This window comes from Quercus suber, unplaced genomic scaffold (assembly GCF_002906115.3).
Source record: "Quercus suber isolate HL8 unplaced genomic scaffold, Cork oak 2.0 scaffold_52, whole genome shotgun sequence".
Lineage (NCBI taxonomy): Eukaryota > Viridiplantae > Streptophyta > Magnoliopsida > Fagales > Fagaceae > Quercus > Quercus suber.
Window position 1 is genome coordinate 706432 of NW_027069517.1, and position 15450 is coordinate 721881.

Here is a 15450-nt window from a genome sequence, read left to right on the forward strand (position 1 = left end):
TGTATGGTGCTTTTTCCCTTTGATTTTCTTAGTTTCTTGTACTATTTTTATTTTGTGGGGTGTGGGGGAGGGGAGGGGGGTGGCGGGCTCAGTGACCAAGCCCTTCAGAAGTCACTGGATTATGCTTGTGGTGCTGGAGCTGACTGTACTCCTATCATTCAAAATGGTGCCTGTTACAGCCCTAATACTCTAAAGAATCATTGTGACTATATGCTGTGAATAGCTATTACCAAAGAAAGAGTCAGGCTCAAGGGAGCTGTGATTTCTCAGGCACTGCCAGTGTCTCACAAACTGCCCCAAGTAAGTACCTTTGGGCTTGTACACTCATCCACCTGCAATTTTTGTTTACTAAAAAATTTTACTGATTTCATTTTTCATCTTCTTTGGATGATTGATTTTCAGCTGGATCTTCCACTACTTGTGTTTATCCATCATCCAGGTATGGTTTCTTAGTTCTTACTTCAAATCTTGAATCTTTATGTCATTCTGAGTGAATGTTTTGGTTCATTTCCATATGAAAGGAAAAAATTTCAGTTGTTACCTTCAAAACATTTCTGACTTCAGTGGAGTGTGAATCTGGTTTAAAGCTTCCTTTTTTATGTGGAGAACTTTGTTTATTTAGGGACTTCTTTTCCATGCCCAAAGAAGATTTTTTATTTATTTATTTTGGTTATAGATTCTTCATACTGATTAATTCTGCTTTTGAAAAGCCTACTTTCCTAACTTTACCAATCCTGCAATTATTGACATCTAATAAATGGTATTTCTGAACTGGGTTTTGCTTGGATTAGCGATCGCAGCCTAGTATTAGACTCACTTATTGAAGGTGAATAAATAATATTCTTGACAGTGATTCAGAAAAGTAGATCTAGTGCCTCACAGCTTCATATCTTTACAATCCTGAGCCTGCTTCTTAATAAGAGCTGGTGAGCTGTCATGGTGTTGATATTTCAAAAGTTCATTTGTCCTCTTTCTCCTCAGATCTCAGCTTCACTTCTGTTTTCTGCATGTTATTTTTTAAGTATCATATATGTTTCATTTTGATAGAATAATTATTAAATGATTATGTAAGGTTGAATTAAAATGTATTATGTTCAAATTGTGTAAGTTTTTGGGTCTTGTGATTCACATATTAAAGGGAGGCAGAGGCCCAAACATAACCAAATGTGTTAGAATAATAATTAGATAATTAAAGTTCATGCTTTCCTAATGGCTTAAACTTGTAGTAGTATGAATTAGGTTTTTTTTTTTTTTTTTTTTTTTTTTTTTTTTAAGGTATACTATCACGTGTACAGATGATTGTTGAAGTCAAGGGTATAGGCATGTTTTAAATCAGATGCTATTATATCTCATTGTTATATCAATTAAGCATAAAATAAAGCATAGGTTATGTTAAAATTTGCACAAGTACCGCATGTATAATAGAAAATTTATAACTGTCATTAAGTTTAGCCTTGGAAAAGGCAAAATGATTACAAGCTATGAAGACCTGAATTACAGTTACCAAAAAAAAAAGTTGATAGATTCTAGCCTAAGCCCTAATTGTTCTTCAATGGAGGGTTTTCCTTCCTTGTGGCCTTGGTGGACTTGGCAGTTTTAGCAGCTATGGAGGTTGGACCTTTACCTTTGGGGTCCTCCTTGGTAGTCATAGGAAGAGTAGCTAGTACAATCTCTAGGTTTTGAAAGGCTTCTTTGTCCTTAGGATGGTCCTTGGGCACAACTAGAGGCTTGGTAGCTTCAGGAACTGCTCCTTTGGTTGTATCTTTTTCCTTCTCAATGGCCTTAGCTTGTTCTGCTTCCTTAGAAGGACTAATAGAAGAAAGGAGGACTTTAGTCGGGCTATCCTTATCATCATCCGCCTTTTTGGAGACAGTGTCAGCCTAAGGGCTCGAAGAGCTTGGAGGGCCTGACGCATGGATTACAGGGGGATAGTAGACATTCTCTACTCTCCTGAGGGCAGAGGAGGTCTCAACCTCAGCTTCGTTGAGGGCTTCATTCCACACTTGGAGGCAGTATGTTTTACATACCCCCAAGACCTCAGCCCTAAGTGCCTCTTCGATCTCTGCTACCCCCACCTCGTAGCCATCCTGCTCGGCTTTGTCCTCGGCCTTTTCAAGTTTCTTCTTTAGGCCCACAATCTGCTCTTTGGCTACCAATAGTTGGTCCTCGGTCTGGTAGAGCTGTTTACGTTGGCTCTCTGCCTGCCTCTCAACTTCTTGCAGGGCAGCCTCGGCGCTTTTCTTGTCTCTGTCAGCCTCATTCAGCTTTGTGGTTAGCTCTTGAATCTTTTTGTCAGCCACGTTGAAGGCATCCATAGCAGCGACATGCCTCCCCTCCTCTTCCTTCATCTGCCTGTGGGAGCTATTTACCATCTCCTCGGCCCTATATGCAACTTGAATAGCCTGCCAAAGAAAAAAGTATAATGGTTTAAAAAAAGAAAAAAAAAAGAAAGGGGTTGTGATCTTAAACATAAGAAAACTGACTAAAGGACTTACCAATGCAAGATCTCTCTTCAAGCTGAGGAACACTTCATACTTCCTCATTGATCTAAGGTCAGCCATGTCAACAGGCAGTAGCAAAGCCTATTCCATGGTGTTGGCCACGTATCCAGCCCCCCCTTGCTAGAAGTCCCTGATGGAAGCATTGCTGGGTAGAAGAGCTCCGTCCAACACTATAGAGGGGGTCTAAGCTGGGACTTCAATATGGTGGTCACCCCTCCTATCAGTGATAGCTCCCTCACTGGAGGATCTTGTTTGCGTGACCCTGGCATGTTTGCACCTCCTTTGGGGCTCGACTTCCTTGGATGGAAGATTCCTTCTCTCTTCCACTGCCTCCTTTCCCTTTTGGTTTCGTTTCCTCTTTTTATCAGCAGGGTCAAATTGGGAAGCCTGAGTAAAAGGAAGAGTAGGGGGTTTGGTCTGAATTGCTTTCACGGGCACATTGCCTCCAGTATGGGATTCTAACAGGTTAAGAAGACTTGTTCTTGTCTTGCGCTGTAGCACCATGGCATCTGGAATAGGAGAAGCTTCCTGTGTGTGGCTTACTTAGGTTGGAGGAAGATGACTAAAGTCACTGGTAAGAGCCTCTGGGGATTGAGGTTGGTTGAAGACCTTGAAGTCGTCCTCAGAATCAGAGACTTCGACCAATTCTTCTTCTTCTTCTTCTTTGATGGCTGGCTGGGAAGGGGTTGCCTCGTCCTCGACCGTGTACTAAGAGAGTGGTTCCACTTGTTATACACCTTTTAGAGCAAGGTATGGGTTGAGAAAATCAAGAACATCGATGTTAATCAGGCGCAAACGACGATTTTTCACCTTGATCACGTACTTGGGCACCTGGAAGCTGGATGACAGGGGGTTGTAGTCAAGGATGAGATGAGCAGCCCTCAGTTGTCCGCCTTTGTGGACGAATAGCTCAGCCTTAAGTATTTTTGTGAGGTCTGGCTCGTTGACAAGACGAAGTTCGGAATGGCAGAGTATTTATCTGCAAAGTCGTCAGACATAAAAATATTGTCAAAAAACAACACATTTAAAAGGAAATGTGTATTACAAGTACAAATGACAGAATTGAAAAAAAAAAAAAAAGGTGTTAGTAAAGAGAAAGGGAATTGTTAGAATCATAAGCCCAGATCTAAAATACCCCACCTGGTGTCCCTTATCTGGTCGGACAATGAAGTCCATTATGCCACTCCCTTAAGACGATTAGAAAATCCTTATTCATGCCCTTATTAGACTCAGGGAGACACGATTTAAGCCTAACCGCTGGAACTCTAGTTTATAGGTAGTGCCCCTGCCCTGTTAGTTTGTGATGGTCATAAATCCAGTTAATATCGTGATGGGTGAGGTTCACACTCATCTTCTCGTTTAGGGCATCAACACTACCTAGGATCCTAAATATATTGGAGGCACATTTGGTAGGGGTTAATTTGTGAGCTATCAGGTAATCCCTAGTAACTCTTCTTATGGGGAATCTCATCCCTCCCTCTCTCTATGAAGGAAATCATCAGAATTACCACTTCTCCCTCCTACCTTTGAGTATATCAATCCCATTGTTTACAATATCTAATGGAAACCCTTGGTGGGATTCTATATTAAGCTTTAAAGCTCTCTATACCCTCTGGGGTATCGACCAGGTAAGCGAATCTACCCATGTTTAAAAGAGGATTGGAGGTGAAAGGAAGGCAAAGGGAAATTAGGGGAGCCGAGGAGGGAAGGGCTTTGAATAAAGAAAAATAGAAGGGAAAATAAGAAAAAATATTTAAATGACTTACGCAAGGGAAGGAGGTCTCCTCAGACTGGTTCTTGATATTGAAGAGTGCAAAAAGTGAAGCAAATGAGGTCTTCAGGCAATATATGTATCAGAGTGAAAGGCAAGCAGGAGAATTCCTGCCAAGTTCCAATAAAATCCTTGTCCGTTGGATCTTCATCGTAATGTAGAATGTAGGGGACATGGAGCAACAGAAATTTAATACAGGTGCGTCCTGGATGCTGAAGCGTCAGGAGCATGTTTTGGGCAATTGAAAAGACACCTGCACAAATAGAGGTGACGTGTGAAGGGAGTAGAATAATTGTTGTAATATCAAAATCCTCCTTTTTTTTTGAGGAGCAAAAGAGGAGAATTTCGAGAGGCTATTGTAGGGATAAGAGGCCCAGAAGTGTATATTAGGTCGTGGGCCTTGTCTGAGGACATTTAATGGTCTGAAGATAGGTAAACGTTAGCATGGAAGTGCACATTAGTGAATGGAGAAAGGGGTCTGGTCATGAGGGTTCGGGGAAGAGGTCCAAGGACAAATGCCACCTTAGCTTAATAGAGCAGATGTCAAAAGGGTTGACTTGCCATCAAGAGCAACATTCTAGTCAGTTCTACTAGTAAGGATAAATATCAGGAAAGAATAGGACAAGGGGAAGGTAAGAAATATCTCAAGAGAAAATTGTTACCACTACATTGAATGCTCTGCAGCTAACTCTCTGGCCGCATTAATGTGGAAGTGATACCTGAATAGTAATTCTCGGCCTTACAACTGCCCAAAAAGACTTCAGGAAGGTGCTGATGGGACAAGGATTAAAGCCAGCCATTTGATCTACACGTGGAGGGCTAAAATGGAGTAAAGGGGGGTAATATAAAAAAAAAAATATCCCCTTTGTAAAGGGATCATCTGAGAATTTGTAAAGAAAGCACTGTAGCATTGAGAACTGAAATTGTATTCAAGTCTAAGAGTAATATAATCAAGAACTACTTTCCTCGGACTTGGCCGAGGAAGACTTTCTTTGCATAAAACTTGTGTTCCTTTACTTTTTTACCATCTTTAATCCATTATGAGCGTTGTCTAATTCATGGAAGCTTAGTTTTTTGTCCACTCTCTATAAATTCTTTGTTTTGGGCTATCTGGGCCTGAATCCTTTTATCTTTTGGGCTTAAGATCCAAAATCCGCCCTTACAGTAGTGATCCATTTTTCCCGGGTGTAGTGTGGCAACAAGTGATTTAGCTATTGTTTGGATTGCGTCTAAAGAGGAGCGTCTTGCGTTTGGAATTTGTATATTCGTGGGACCCACACAAACAGCAGCTTCCAAAAACGCCAAGGCTGATGAATTGAAACGTGTAGCTTATTTTTCCTTCAACGCACCGTTTCAATTAAAAAATCCTCCACGTGTGTACACATCTCCCACATCCATTGGAGACACACCTATTAGCTAAACGATGCGTTTTGGTATTACTTATCACGCACGAAACAATGGCAGAGGATCACAAATGCTGGTTTGTTGGATTCTCCTCTTCTCCAACAACTAATTCCTTTTTTGAGCTCATTCTGATTTTGAGAAGATTGATATGCCAGAGATGGAATCACCACAATCCAAAAAACCATCAAAATAGAGGAGTAAGCGGAACACACGAACCCAGCCTCTGTTCTTCCTTCGCTCAAGCTCACCTTCTCTCCGCTTGGGACGTCGTTACCGCCACTATGGGTCTCTGCATTCACGGGTAAGTTATGTCTAACTTCTCATACTCTCTAATCTGTTGGTGTGTGGTTATATTGTTTTCCACGAGACTTCAATCTGTGGTTTTCTGTTCAACATTTGTGTGTGGTTTTTGTGTTTTCCATGACACTAGTATGTGGGTTTCTCTCTCCTTCATGTAATTTTGTGTGTTTCTCTTCCTGCCTATATTGTATTTGGACTATGTGAGTTTAATTTGCATTTTTCATGTCGGCATGTGTAACTGATTATGATATGCATACGAACTGTTTGTTGAAATGCCTTAATGAGTACAAACGGTAGTTGTAGGAAAAATGGGTAAGGGGAAATTGAAGGATGCTAGTAATGATGTGAGAACCGAGTAGAAAGATCCAACGGAATTAAAAGCTTTTTATGATTTGTGTGCTGCTCAAGTCTTAGACGGCAAGAGGAATGGAGGAGTTTTGAGAAGGGAAGGGGTTGATGCAATGATTAAGCAATTAGGTGAAATGGGAAAAATGGTAACTCACACACAATTTAAAAACAAATGGGATCATTTGAGAAAATAGTGGAAGGCTTGGAAGGAATGCTTTGAGCGTGAGACTGGGTTGGGTTATGATTCTGTAACTGGGGAGATTGAGGCTAGTGATGAGTGGTGGACCTGAAAGCTTGAGGCTAGTTCACTTCACATAATTGTGAAAAACTCAATTGTCTACAACTATATTGTGTTCTAACTACTGGTTGTACACATGTAGGCATGTCTCAAGGCAACAACCTTTAAAACCAAAGGTTTGCCGAATGTTGAGTCCATGGGAATCATGTTTGAAGGCACGGTTACAACGGGAAAAAATGCATTCTACACGAGTGGTGAAATACCAAAGGAATGCATTGAAGGATCTGGGGACTCTGCTGATAGCAAAGAATTAGTTGACCCCCAATGTGAACCCTCTACAAATGTTGACCCAATGGAGCTTGAAGGCACATCATTGTTGAGGGCAGGACCAGCAGTGAATAAGGGGAAAGGTTTGGCAAGCAGTGTCCACCTTTTCAGGGGAATTTGCAAGAAACCAAGAAAAAAGCGTTCAATTGTGCAAGAGATGTCTGACTCTTTGAAAAACGTCTCAGATGTTATTGTTGAAAGTAGAAGTGTAAGTACTCGTACACTATTTGCTTCCATAGCAGCAACTGAAGTTCAAGCAATTGTGGACATGGTGTTAAGTCTTCCTGGGGTACAATCGGGTGATCGCCTTGCAGTGTTCAGCTCCCTCTTCTTCATGGGAAACCAAGAGGCTAGGATCATGTATGCAGCACTTAGTCCTCAAAATGACTTCTAGCTGAAGTGGCTAGAGATACAGTACCAAATGCACCCCGAGTTTCATCTGTGAAGGAAAGGGAATTGTTTCGATGGGGGCTGCTTAGGCTTGGTGTTGTAGTGATCAGATTTTCTCTAAATGTACTTGTTGGTCTTTTTTTTTTTCTTTTTTTTTTATTGGCAAAAACTATGCTTACCATGGGTGTGTATGTAACTGTTTAGTACTCTTTCTATTGTAGTAGTAATTTAAAATGGGCATCCATCCTCTTTGGTGTTGCTCTTTGGTTATTAAAGTACTCATACATACTAGTTTGTTTGTAATTTTTAATTTTCAATGAAAATGGAATATGTACCATGCATATTCGATTTGAAGATGTGTGAATGGCTACAATGGAAGATAATGGCCACTGGTGTGAATGGCTACAATGGAAGACAATTTCCACATACTCCTGAATTGTTGCTGTTATTTTTAGAAAAAAAAAAAAGCTTATTACAATTAAAAAAAAAAAAAAAAAAAGTGCATGGATTCAAGGGAAGAGCTTATTTCATTTCTTTTTTAGGCTTAAGACATGATGGTAACTATAGTCTATAAGCTTACCAATCAGTTTACAAATATAAAGAGAATCATTCCAAGCACCAAAATTTTCAATTGGTGCCCCAAAAAAGGCACAAAGAGAAGGACAAAGAACCTTCAATTGGATTAAGCTTTGATCACCCACATGAGTTTATGACCGTTAGAATGTAATACATCAACACCAACAGTCAAATACATGACAAAGGCTCCAGCTTGCTCAGTTCCCCATATCACTCTTCTCCATTCTTAGCATAAATATATATATTAATCTTTATAGTACAAATCTACAAAGTATTAAATTAACAGTTTAATACATGATTGTAAAAAACATAAAAAGGGCCTCTTAAAAGCATGTACCAGATACAGACACTTCACACCTCCACTATACTCTAGAAATCTCCACAGCCTTCAATATCAACTCTTTCTCTCTCCCTCTGACAAACCCACTTAGCCATCTTGCTTTCAAGCTCAACCAACTCTCATAAAAGATAGTTAATTTTCTCATAAAATTTCAACCACAATCTTCAATAATCATGGCTGTTCTAGTGTACCTGGTGCTTTTCTTAGCCCTTACTGGCCATTCAAGTAAGCTTCTGGATTTTTTTGAGTATTTCATTTCTCTCCCAAACTTTAGATTTAGGTTTAGAGGGTTATCATGACATATATTTTGGGATAGTTTCACATCTTGTTTTTGCCATGGTTTTCTCTTTTGCCTTTTCCTGCTAAAGTGAAATGGGTAAATAGATTTTCTAAAGTGAGTGTGGAGTTTAATTTTGTTGTTTTCTCTTACTCCATCTGATAAGGATTTAAAATGAAAAAAAACCTTTTCTTTGCATATATGGCCAAGATATTGCAGGAGACAGTGTATAGTGCTTTTTCCCTTTGATTTTCTTAGTTGCTTGTACTTATTTATTTATTTATTTATTTTTATTTTTTTTTGGGGTGTGGGGGAGGAGATTTGTGTGAACTAACTGATCTATTTTTGGTTTTTGTTTTAAATAATTTTCATTTTTTCTCCTATAGGTGCTACATATTGTGTATGCAAAGATGGGCTCAGTGACCAAGCCCTTCAGAAGTCACTGGATTATGCTTGTGGAGCTGGAGCTGACTGTACTCCTATCGTTCAAAATGGTGCCTGTTACAGCCCTAACACTGTAAAGAATCATTGTGACTATGCTGTGAATAGCTATTACCAAAAAAAGAGTCAGGCTCAAGGGAGCTGTGATTTCTCAGGCACTGCCACTGTCTCACAAACAGCCCCAAGTAAGTACCTTTGGGCTTGGACACTCATCCACCTGCAATTTTTGTTTACTAAAAAAATTTACTGATTTCATTTTTCATCTTCTTTGGATGATTGATTTACAGCTGGATCTTCTACTACTTGTGTTTATCCATCAACCAGGTATGGTTTCTTAGTTCTTACTTCAAATCTTGAATCTTTATGTCAGTCTGAGTGAATGTATTGCTTCATTTTCACATGAAACGAAAAATTTTCAGTTGTTATCTTCAAAACATTTCTGACTTCGGTGGAGTGTGAATCTGTTCTAAAGCTTCCTTTTTTATGTGGAGAGCTTTGTTATTTAGGGACTTCTTTTCCATGCCCAAACAAGATTTTTTATTTATTTATTTTGGTTATAGATTCTTCATACTGATTAATTCTGCTTGTGAAAAGCCTACTTTCCTAACTTTACCAATCCTGCCATTATTGACATCTAATAAATGGTATTTCTGAAGTGGGTTTTGCTTGGATTAGCAATTGCAGCCTAGTATTAGACTAACTTATTCAAGGTGAATAAAATAATTTTCTTGACAGTGATTCAGAAAAGTAGATCTAGTGCCTCACAGCTTCATATCTTTACAATCCTGAGCCTGCTTCTTAATAAGAGCTGGTGAGCTGTCATGATGTTGATATTTCACAATTCATTTGTCCTCTTTCTCCTCAGATCTCAGCTTCACTTCTGTTTTCTGCATGTTATTTTTTAAGTATCATATATTTTTCATTTTGATAGAGTAATTATTAAATGATTAAAATGTATTATTTTCTAATTGTGTAAGTCTTTGGGCCTTGTGACTCACATATTAAAGGGAGACAGAGGCCCAAACATAACCAAATGTGTTAGAATAATAATTAGATAATTAAACTTCATGCTTTCCTAAGGGCTTAAACTTTTAGTAGTATTTCACCCAAAAAAAAAAACTTTAGTATTTCACCCAAAAAAAAAACTTTTAGTAGTATGAAATATGAATTAGCCTTTTTTTCCTTTTTAATTTTATCATAATGAAGCATGGTTTTGAGGTTAATATATATGATTTTTTTTTTGGCTCTGTTCAGCTTTTTATTATGAAGTCTTTTTTTCCTTTTTAATTTTATCATGATGAAGCATGGTTTTGAGGTTAATATTAATATGATGATGTTTTGCTTTGTTCAGCCAAACAGGAACAACACCAACAACCACACCTACAGGCACAACCCCAACCACAACACCTACAGGCACTACTCCAACCACAACCACACCATCAACGACAACTCCAACCACAACTCCAACCACAACCACACCTTCAACCACAACTCCTTCTTCAGTATTTGGCACAGGAATCAGCCCCTCAGGAACCACCACTACTGGTTTTTTTTTTTTTTTTTTTTTTTTTGCTTTGTTCAGCTTTTTATTATGTATAGTCTTTTTTTCCTTTTTAATTTTATCATGATGAAGCATGGTTTTGAGGTTAATATTAATATAATGTTGTTTTGCTTTGTTCAGCCAAACAGGAACAACACCAACAACTCCCACAACCACAACTCCAAGCACAACACCTTCAACCACAACAACTCCAGGCACGACTCCAACCACAACCACACCATCAATTACAACTCCAACCACAACCACACCTTCAACCACAACTCCTTCAGTATTTGGCACAGGAATCAGCCCCTCAGGAACCACTACTGGCATCAGTGACTCAAGTGCTCCTGTACCTCTCATCAGTAGATGCACTAGCTTGTTCTCTCTCTGGGCCTGACCCTCTGGTTAGTGTTGCTGTGGGCCTGATAATAATACTACACCTAGTTCAAAAAACAAGAGGGGAGGTATTGACTAGTGGGGTTGATGTGCGGACAAGATGTCACCATGATAGAGCCTAGGCTTGTAGTTTGGAATCATCTAGAGGCAATTCCCACTAAGGTATTTTTTTATTTTCTCTTTTTTTTTTCTTTTTTTTTTCCTGTTGTCTTCCTCCTATGTTAAAAAAAAGCTGGGCTGCTGCTGGGGAATTTGATTCCTTTTTGAGTGGTGATATGACTGGTATTGGGGTAGAGGAACCTGATCTCTTCTTTTTAGATTTTTCCTTTGTGTATCTCTAGAGAGAGGCAGTATTTTTTTAATTTAATGGAACTTTACCCATCCTATCTACTTGATAAAATTTGCAAAACAGTCTATTTTTGGGAAAAAATTAGGCACGTGATATGCGTTCAAAGTTATTTAATGAATTGGACTCTTTTTGAAAGTCGAGTTTGGCAAACTCGACTTTGGCCTAGAAAACGAACACTATAGTGGCATTTTTTAGTGCATATAGCAACGTTTATAGAAAATGCCACTATAGGGTACCTATAGTGGCATTTTTGAAAAACGCCACTAAAAACACGCTACTATAGTGTTCATTTTCAGGCCCAAAGTTGAGTTTGCCAAACTCAACTTCCAAAAAGAGTCTAGCTAACAAAATAACTTTGAACGCGTGCTATCCGGCTTAAAATTTTCGAAAATTACACTATTTGGCAAATTTTGCCTTATCTACTTATATTAGTTAATTACTTTTTAGCCTATTAAAAATCTTTGTTCATGTTGGTGTTATGGTTCTTTGTCAAGAATTTCTTATGGCTTTGCAGCTACAAACAACAAAAATCCTCAAGAGATTAATCACAATCACAAATCACATGTATTCTTTTCTGACAAATGTTCTTTAATGTTTATTGTGTCATGTACTTTGTTTACAATCAGAGTCAAGGAGAAGGAAAAAGGAACCTTTATTGTGAATGGATCCATTGTATTATAGCTAGAATAATGTGATTTGAACACGTTTCTTGCTGATCTTTTTGACAAATTTTATTGTTCTTCGGCGTGTCCAAAACACAATATTATGTCATTCAGCCTTGCAAATCAGACTTCACTACCATCACAAACCAACGGCCTCTGCAGCTGAAACTAATGGCTCTGCCACAGAAACACAAACACAAACACAATTTAATAACTAAACATATTCAGTTAAATATCAAACACCATCACAATTCACAAACTCAAAAACCCATTTACCCAGAAATTAAAAAACCCTCTGCACTGTATTCTAATTTCTAATTATATATGCATAAAACAAGCTCAACAAATTAGGCTCTTAACCTCAATAGGCCATTTTAGAACAGAAATTAAAAGCAAAGCAGAACAAGTGGAGTTAGATTCCAACAATTCAAACATTACTAAATATATATTAGAAAAGAAAGCCACAAAATAATAAAAGCTAACTTGAATTAAACAAATGGGTCAGCAAGTGAAATTGGAAGAGGCGTGAATTGAGTTTATGGGAAGAGAGGTGTTAGGCTGGGAGAGGAGTGAAATTGGAAGTGGGTGAAATGAGTTTATGGGAAAAGAGGTGTTACAGTGGAAGAGGAGTGAAATTGGGGAAGGGGGTGAAATGGGTTTATGGAAGGAAGAGTACACCAAAGGGAACCCGATCTTCGCCGGCGTCAGACTGGGTTGTCTTCCTCGTGGATTTCTCTTCTGAGCACTTCGCCGACGTCAGACCAATGTAGGTCTTCCTCATGGATTTCTTTGGTGGGCGTGGATGTCTCTTCTCTAAGACACAGGCTTTAGGGTGTGTGAGGAGTGAATAGAAGAAAAAATAAATAAATAAATAAAAACGCAACCCTTAAATACTTTCAGTTGAGCTACGGTACTTGGACCCAAAAATAATTAGTTGGCATTTTTCACCTAATTGCAACAGTATTTTCAGTTTTCAGCAAAATCAGCGGTATCCAAACGGACCCTTAATGATCATTTTAATTGATAGGTAACTTCTTACTAATAATAAAACTATAAGTAGATCACAGTATTCTAATAAATGATTAATATCCTTGGGACACAATAATATGTTGATAATTTGCATAAATTGACTTTATTATTAATTGATCGGCTTTCTTTTTTCTATTTCTTTAAAAAAAAAAAAAAAAACTTTATATTTTATTAACATGAGTTGGTTTACAGTATGGAATTGAATTCTGCACTGATGGAATAATAATATTCTTCTTTGCATATGCAAACAACCACAAGCTTTTTGCACTCAAAATGATACATAAAGAGATTTTATTCACATTATTTTGGAACTATAAATTGTTCATTATACCATTTTAATGCTGTTCTTCATTGCATTTTTACTATTTTTGAAATCAATATTTATGTTTGAAATTAGTCTGGCTACTGTCGTCTATATATTTCTGACCCTTGTGTTTCATGAACTATTGTTAGTCCATAGAAAAGGAATGAAATATATCCTCCATGATAATACAAGTAATTAGTATAATTGATTAATGAAAAAAATTAAACATTTATAGTTATACCTGCTCATTATATCTTTCAATTGTATTGCTATACCCCACCAGAAAAATTTCAATATATTTTACAAGTCCAAAGTTGCAAGAATTATAGCAACATAACCGTGCAAGAACCAGACCTTTCCATGCAGTGCATTTTCTATAAATTCTAGAAACTTCTCCCATATGATAGCAAAAGGGAAGATCCATATAATGAATTGCAAAAGTATTCCTGTAATCAATATGTTCAAGATAAAATATCTATATTCTCATCTTACCAAGCAGAAATAAAGAAAACCACACAAATTCAAATTTAGACAACAGCACCTTAAGCACACTAAAATTCCAGCAAATGAAAGGAAACCCATTAACAAGAACTGAAATTCAAACAAAACAAGATAGAAAATAGTGAACAAAAATTTGAGAAAAGTCACCTTAGGTAAGTGGTTTTGGCTTTTTTTTGCTTCAGGTTTTTGAGCTCAGGCTAATTCAGCTGATACTTTCATGTGTGTCTCAGTTCCCGACTGCCATTCATTTCAAGTTTCAAGGAGTACTGTCACATGTAACGACAACTAGAGAATGTGAACCACGGAGAGTCACCAAGTTTTTATTTTATTTATTTATTTATTTATTTTCATGGGCAAAACATGAGAGAGTTACAGTCTTTTAGTCTTAGAGGCAGTAATGCAAACATATGCATAATCAATAAGAATCAATCATACAGACTAAGAATCCACAAATGACCATAAATTTAATTGGTAAAAAGCAAAATTGAATGGTACATATATCAAAATTTCCAATAAATTGCCAGATATTTTCTTCTCCTTTTTTTTGGGAAATATTTTCAAAGAAACCAGGAATTCTTGATGTGCAGCACATACACTGTAGAATTGCAAAGCCATTCAAGATTCAAGAAGTCCTACATCTCACACTCTACAATTATATTGAGAAACTATTGTAGCAATAAGATTTATTTATTTACTAGCAAGACAACAAACACAATGAATGAATAAATGGATGATTAAACGCCTCATTACCACAGAAATCTTTAACCAATAGATTAAAGTTGGACAATAATTTATTAAAAGGGAAACCAGAGGTCATAAAGAACCAAACATGTAATACATGCAGCTAGACAATCAGTTTTATGACAAGAAAAACAAAAATTGAGAAAGTTGAAGATCTAATGAATAAGATAGATACCCTCATACCCCATCAACAGAGTAATACTGAATCAAAATCATGTTCTATGGTTTATGTTAAAAAGCAAAAACACCATTGGCTCCACAGTTCTCACAGCAACCAAACTATACTAAAAGAGCCGGGGGGGGGGGGGGGGGGGGTGGGGGGGGGGACTTCATGATTCATGAACCTTAAGTTTTTCCATTGAACATACAGATCAATAAAGCAATTTTTTATTTTTTATCGTTCTTCGGCATGTCCAAAACACAATATTATGTCATTCAACCTTGCAAAACAGACTTCACTACCATCAAATCCAAGAACTTAAATCGAAATCTCTAACATTTACTTTCTACTAGGTCCAATCTTCAGCAAAAAATTTAGCAAAAAAAAAACCCAGCCAAAACTCAATCTAATAAAACCCACAAAACCAAACCAAACAAAACCCACTTCGCCGTTGTAACCAGTAAACAAAAAACACAACGAAGTGAATCAAGAAAAAAAACGTGCTACGTTGTTTGTGTGAGAGAGAGAGAGACACCATCACAAACCAGCTGCCTCTGCAGCTGAAACCAATGGCCCTGCCACAGAAACACAAACACAAACACAATTTAATAACTAAACATATTCAGTTAAATATCAAACACCATCACAATTCACAAACTCAAAAACCCATTTACCCAGAAATTAAAAAACCCTCTGCACTGTATTCTAATTTCTAATCATATATGCATGAAACAAGCTTAACAAATTAGGCTCTTAACCTCAATAGGCCATTTTAGAACAGAAAATAAAAGCAAAGCAGAACAAGTGGGGTTAGATTCCAACAATTCAAACATTACTAAATATATATTAGAA

General features: G+C 37.5%; 1 protein-coding gene across 1 annotated transcript; it reads left to right on the forward strand.

Moving 5' to 3' along the window:
* The first annotated feature begins 8140 nt into the window (after positions 1-8140).
* On the forward strand, positions 8141-10853 carry LOC112004335 (PLASMODESMATA CALLOSE-BINDING PROTEIN 3-like). Its single transcript, XM_065772019.1, has 5 exons — positions 8141-8420; positions 8859-9098; positions 9201-9237; positions 10265-10458; positions 10603-10853. The coding sequence occupies exons 1-5, from the start codon at positions 8369-8371 to the stop codon at positions 10851-10853; spliced, it is 774 nt and encodes a 257-aa protein (XP_065628091.1). The 5' UTR covers positions 8141-8368.
* The last annotated feature ends 4597 nt before the right edge of the window (positions 10854-15450 follow it).

What these genes read in the sequence shown, in the direction of transcription:
- LOC112004335 (XM_065772019.1), top strand. Translation starts at nt 8,369, where the DNA reads ATGGCTGTTCTAGTGTACCTGGTGCTTTTCTTAGCCCTTACTGGCCAT. An exon ending in TGTCTCACAAACAGCCCCAA is followed by an intron (nt 9,099 to 9,200) that starts GTAAGTACCTTT and finishes ATTGATTTACAG; the next exon opens with CTGGATCTTCTACTACTTGT. An exon ending in TGTGTTTATCCATCAACCAG is followed by an intron (nt 9,238 to 10,264) that starts GTATGGTTTCTT and finishes TGCTTTGTTCAG; the next exon opens with CCAAACAGGAACAACACCAA.